The 6,245-nt window shown below is 54.5% G+C and overlaps 1 protein-coding gene across 1 annotated transcript; it reads right to left on the bottom strand.

Moving 5' to 3' along the window:
* Positions 1 to 4,057: 4,057 nt before the first annotated feature.
* LOC308228556 (olfactory receptor 14C36-like) lies at positions 4,058 to 5,035 on the bottom strand (the record flags this gene model as incomplete). Its single annotated transcript, XM_080631936.1, has 1 exon — positions 4,058 to 5,035. The coding sequence occupies one exon, from the start codon at positions 5,033 to 5,035 to the stop codon at positions 4,058 to 4,060; it is 978 nt and encodes a 325-aa protein (XP_080488062.1).
* Positions 5,036 to 6,245: the final 1,210 nt, after the last annotated feature.

Raw genomic sequence — 6,245 nt, 5'->3', positions numbered from 1 at the left:
GACAAAACCCAAAGGATTTAATGAGCCCCATGGTGTATTTGGGCTGAGTCCATGAACCTCAGGTGCTGAGAGGAGACTGAGGAAACCTCTCAAGAAGTCCAAGTCAGAAACAAAGCCCCAAGTCCCTTCAGCATTAATGGGCCCCACTGAGGGCTGTTACTGACAAAGCCTCCCCAGGGACTCCTTAAAGTAAGTAACTGCACGTTGTCATTACAAGCAGACAAAGGCAAAATGCAGGTGTCTGGTGGTGAGAAAACCCTTGGTTTGTTTGATGAAGCAGAAAGGCCAAGCCCTGACCACAGCCCTTGCAGAAGTAGAGCCTGAAATCCTGAGAATGAAAGTTCTCCCCATAGGCCTTGATGAAAGAGGCAACTGCCATAGCCCAGGGCACAGAGACCTTTTGTTCTTTTGGGCCTTTCAGCCTTGCCAGAATCCTCACTCATCTCTGCTGCAGGCTGTCCTTCACTGGCCCATGCCTGCACCTCTTTCCCTTCAGGCTCTTGACACCCATCTTGCTTTCCCACCTGGCTCTCACCTGGCATTTCTGTACCTTCAGTCACATCTCTGCACCCATGGCTGTCTGCTCCTTGAAACACAAAGCCATGGGCTGAGCCAGACTCCCTCTGGGTGACCTCTTGCATCACAGCTCCACCTTTTGAGAGACATTTCTCTTTCCTCACTTTTGAGTCTGAACCTTCCAAGCTGCACTTTGCAGAGGTTTCCTTCTCTTCCCGCTACAAAGAAAACCTCCCTCATCTCTGAAGCCACATTTCAAGTAGTTGTAGGCTGCTACTATATTGTCAATTCAGCAGGTGGAGTGAATATCCCTCAGCAAGGCCATCTAAAGGAGGCTTCTAGAGGAATGGGTGATGCCATCAGGATAGAGAACTAAGCACCATGGGAGAGCAGTGGGAAAAGGGAATGGTCTGGATTGAGAACTTCCTGGCAAGAGCCATAAGGAAAGGTGGTGTCCTTGGGTGCAAGGTACCCCATGCTGTGGGGACAGGGCACCTCATCTGGGACAGCTTCCTGCCTGTAGCACCCTCTCTGCTGTGCACACCCCACTCTCTGCCCGCACTCACAAGTGTCTCACAGAAGCTTTGCACTTCCCCTGCAGCAGTGACCCCTCACTGCAGGAGGTTCCTGCATTCTCCAGGCTCAGGGATGGATCCTGCATTCCAGGCAAGTTTGGGTAGTGCAGGAGAGGCAGACAGGAAGGTCGGCTCATGGGGCATGAGGAGCAGTGCTCAGGCACCCCCAGCAGTGGCCATTCCCCATGTGCCACGCTGAGGCATGTTCCCATGAGGAAACTTCTCAGACAGCCTCTGGTTTGTCCAGGCTCTGCAGCCACACTCCAGGAACACCTCCTCCTCCTCCACCTACAGACATCAACTGCTCTCCATTGCTGGGCTCCGTCCTGCTTGTAAGGATTGGTTAAAGCCCTGAACCATCACCTTGCTTCTTGCTGACTTCCCTCCACCGTCCCTCACCTCCCTGCACACTGCTCATTGCCACCAGTAACTCACTGAAGAGTTAAGAAGCTCTCAAGGCTTTCCTCAGGGGGTGACCATGTTTCTCCATTGACCATTGATGGATCCATGGAGTGCCAGGTGTGAGGTTCCTGCAGAGGCAGAGCTGCCCCTGGGCAGAGCCCTGCTGCCGGGAGGGGTGTGCAGGGCAGAGCTGAGCACACAGCCCATGGGATGGGCTCTGGGAGCACTGAGAGGGAGCAGAGCTGGGCCCAGACCAGCAGCTCCTGGCAGGGACAGCTCCAGGCAGCAGAGACATGGGCAGGGAGTGGGGGGAAAGTGCAGCCCAGGCCTGGGGAGGGTGCGTTCAGGCAGCTCTCTTGGTGTCTGGCACTGGAGGTGGCTGCTGGCCATGCTCTGCTGGGCACAGTCCTTTGCTTCTCCCCATGAGAACTCCGTGATCTGCCCTTTGAAACCGTGCTGCCCTGCTCTCAGCACAGGACAGGTGTTTGTGGGGGTTCTTAGGATCAATTTGTGTGTGAAGGTATCTTACACATGTGGTTAAAGCATAGAGCAAATGGGAAAGAACTCTCCTGGCTCTGCACTAAGCTACAAAGAGGTGAGAACTTCTCACTCTTTCAATACTCTTCAGGTTTTCGGTCATACAAAGAATGTTTTATACCCTAAAAAACCACCTCACCAATGTTATGCCAGTAAATAAATAACACAGTCAAAATGACTCTAAGGCCATGCTGAGCCTCTCTTATGCAGCCCAGAATCATCTGAGTCATGAGTACAAGCAGAGAACTTTATAATGAAGTTGGATTTCATCTGACATCCCTTGTGAACATCACAGCTGGGCAAAGCACTGCTTCAGAGATGAGTCCCATCCAACCTGGCCTTAAATTCTGCCAGGGATGGGGCAGCCACAGCTTCTCTGGGCACCCTGTGCCAGTGTCCCACCATCCTCAGAGGGAACAGCTTCCTCTGAATGTCCAAGCTAAATCACCCTTTTTTCACCTTAAATCCACTCCCCCTTGTCGTGTCACTGCACACCCTTGTAAAAAGACCCTCTCCAGATTTCTTGTAGGCCCTGGTTAGATATGGGCAGATTGCTACGATGTCTCCCTAGAACCTTCTATTCTCCAGGCTGAACACTCAAATCTGTCAACATGACTTCATCACAGAATTGCTTCAGCCCTCGTGGCATCTCAAAGGGCACAACTTCCTCCTAATGTCTGATCTAAATCTACCCATTTTCAGCCTGAAGCCATTCCCCTTATTCCTGTCACTGCACACCTTTGCAAAAAGCCCCTCTCCAGATTTCTTGTACACCCTGCTTACGTACAGCAGATGCTAAGATGTCCAACTGGGACCTTCTCCAGGCTGAACACTCCCAGCTCTCACAGCCTGTCTTCATCAGAGATGTTCTCCAGCCCTTAGAGCACCTCTGTGGCCCTTCGTAAGCCCATCATTGTAACATCATAAGAGAAGTTGGAAGGGACATCAAGAGGTCTCAAGTCAAACCCATCAGTAACAGGGTCAGAGCAAGTGGTTCAAGGCTTGATTCAGTCTGAGTTGGAAATCCCCAAGGCCAGAGACTGCACAGCCTCTCTGGGTGACCTGATGCAGCACTTGCCTGAGCCTATGGGAACAAGGTTTCCTTATGTCCTGGCTCAACGTCTCCTCTGTCACTATCCCCCATTGCCTTTTGTCCTCCCAACAGGCACCATGGTGAGGAGCCTGGCTCTGTATTCTCCATGGCCTCCTTGCCGGTACAGGCAGCCAGTCCCCAACAGCCTTCCCTTCCCAAGATCTCAGGTCCCCATCAGCCTTCCCTTCTCCGGGCTGGACAAGCCCAGCTCCCCCAGCCTCTCCCCACTGGCACCATAATCCAGTCCCTGCCTGTCCTCAGGGCTCATTGCTAAACCCACTCCTGTTTGCCAATAGCATTCCTGAATTGGGGATCTGAAACCTGGATGGAGTATTCCAGAGCATCCCTTCCCTTGTTCTCCTGCCGTGCTCCTGGTCATACAGCCCGCCATGCTGCTGTCCTCCCTTGCTGCCAGGGCACACGCTGCCTCCTGTCCAGCTCCTGCCCACCCAGACCTTTCCCATGGGCTGCTCCCAGCCAGGCAGCCCCAGCCTGGGCCATTGCAGGGGAGTCCCCTGCAGGGACCCCTGTGTCCCCTGCTCTCCTGCCCAGGACACCCTGAGAGCTCTGCAGCCCCCCCATGCCATCCCATCTCCCCACACCAGCACAACAGCCCCGGCCCTTGGGCTCCCCAAGAGCTTTTCCTGCTCCAGGCACAGAGCAGCCATCCCAGAGCTGGAGCAGCCAGAAAGCTGATTTCATTCCCCTTCATTCCTGCCATGTGAGCACATAGCACAGACAAGAAGTTGCTGCAGGATCATTTATTTAACTCAAATACTGTGAGAGACCTTCACTGACACAAAGTCTGTGGGTCACACAACATGGGTGGCTAGTTAAGCTGGAGGAGATGAAAACTGACATTTCTATGAAGACAACATCACCAAAAATTGAAACAGGAAACCAAATGTAAAGAAAGAAAGGCAGATGTGGCCTATCATGACCTACAAGGGCAGCCCTTTCCAGGGTAAAGCAGGCAGTGTATGGCTGCTAAAACACATCCAGTCACCAGCTTCCTCACAGCATCCTTGAGCTCCTGGTTCCTCAGGCTGTAGATGAGGGGGTTCACTGCTGGAGGCACCACCGAGTACAGCACTGACAGCACCAGATCCAGGGATGGGGAGGAGATGGAGGGGGGCTTCAAATAGGCAAAGGTAGCAGTGCTGACAAAGAGGGAGACCACAGCCAGGTGAGGGAGGCACGTGGAAAAGGCTTTGTGGCGTCCCTGCTCAGAGGGGATCCTCAGCACAGCCCTGAAGATCTGCACATAGGACCCCACAATGAACACAAAACAGCCAAGTCCCAAACAGAAACTTAGCACAAGAAGCCCAACTTTCCTGAGGTAGGAATGTGAGCAGGAGAGCTTGAGGATCTGGGGGATTTCACAGAAGAACTGCTCCACAGCATTGCCTCGGCAGAGGGGGAGTGAAAATGTATTGGCTGTGTGCAGCAGAGCAGTGAGAAACCCAGCGCCCCAGGCAGCTGCTGCCATGTGGACACAAGCTCTGCTGCCCAGGAGGCTCCCGTAGTGCAGGGGCTTGCAGATGGCCACGTAGTGGTCGTAGGACATGACGGTGAGGAGAAAATACTCTGCTGAAATGAAAAAGAGAAAGAAAAAGATCTGTGCAGCACAACCTGTGTAGAAGATGGCCCTGGTGTCCCAGAGGGAATTGACCATGGATTTGGGGACAGTGGTGGAGATGCAGGCCAGGTCCAGCAGGGAGAGGTTGAGGAGGAAGAAGTACATGGGGGTGTGGAGGTGCTGGTCGCAGGCTGTGCTGGTGATGATGAGGCCGTTGCCCAGGAGCGCAGCCAGGAAGATGCCCAGGAAGAGCCAGAAGTGCCAGAGCTGCAGCTCCCGCCTGTCTGCGAATGGCAGGAGGAGGAAGTGGGTGATGGAGCTGCCGTTGGACATCTGCTGCCTCTGGGCATGGGGCACTGTCAGAGGAGAAAAAGGCAGTGACAGGTTAGGACAGGAGGGATGTCAGATACAGAAGTTCAATTTACACACTCACGACTCTGAACACTTTCGGTCTGCATAGGAGAGGCTCAGAGTGACTTGGTCATGTTTTTCTGTAAGGCTGGTGGGTTGGTTTGTTTGGCTTTTTTTGTGGCTCTATTAGGGATAAAATTCCTAAGTTTTTGAAGGCAACTGTGAAGAGTATCGGCGTGAGACAGACAAAAGTTCTCAACTGTCTGTGGGTTCGTGCCTACTCAAGGTTGCTGCAGAGTCCATCGGTCTGGTTCTCAGCTGCCCTGCACTTTCCAGAGGGACAGTCAGCTCCTTGCCCAGCAGAGCATGGCCAGCAGCCACCTCCAGTGCCAGGCACCAAGAGAGCTGCCTGAACGCACCCTCCCCAGGCCTGGGCTGCACTTTCCCCCCACTCCCTGCCCATGTCTCTGCCGCCTGGAGCTGTCCTTGCCAGGAGCTGCTGCTCTGGGCCCAGCTCTGCTCCCTCTCAGTGCTCCCAGAGCCCATCCCATGGGCTGTGTGCTCAGCTCTGCCCTGCACACCCCTCCCGGCAGCAGGGCTCTGCCCAGGGGCAGCTCTGCCTCTGCAGGGGCTCAGCAGCAGCTCACACAAGTCCTGACAAGACTCTCGGTGCCTTCTCCAAAGCAGAGAAGGAAATTCCCAGCTCCCACTGCCCAACCTGCCCACCAAGAGTGGAAAACATCAGAGCTCAGGATCCTTCCCTATCAGGCAATCGCTGCCTCAGTGTCTTTCAGAAGGACCCTCTGCAAACGTGCTCAGAGTGATGTGGAGCTCTGAGCAGCCCTGACCCACACAGCACCCTCTCCAGTGCACAAGAACACTTCTACTGCCCTGCCAGGTGTTGTTCCTTACCTCCAGCACCTCTTCCCCAGCCCCATGTGGAGCTCCCGGGCAGGCTGAGTGCTGACCCTGGCAGGCAGCAGAGTCCCTGCCCCTGCACACAGCCCCTGGGCTGCAGGCACCCTGCTCGCAAGGACAGCGCTGGGCACCCCTGCCTGCACACCCACATTCACAGCCTGCAGCCAGCCACGGGACAAGGGACCTGCCTTGTCCTGTCCCTCGCATGGTGCAGAGGGAAGCCCTGCTCTGCAGCACATCCTGCTCCTTATCTACACAGAGAAACCAAGAGAGT

This window comes from Psittacula echo (genome assembly GCF_963264785.1).
Source record: "Psittacula echo genome assembly, chromosome: 19".
Classification (NCBI taxonomy): Eukaryota; Metazoa; Chordata; class Aves; order Psittaciformes; family Psittacidae; genus Psittacula; species Psittacula echo.
Note: the sequence above shows the minus strand (reverse complement) of the source record. Positions and strands in the feature narration are given on the sequence as shown.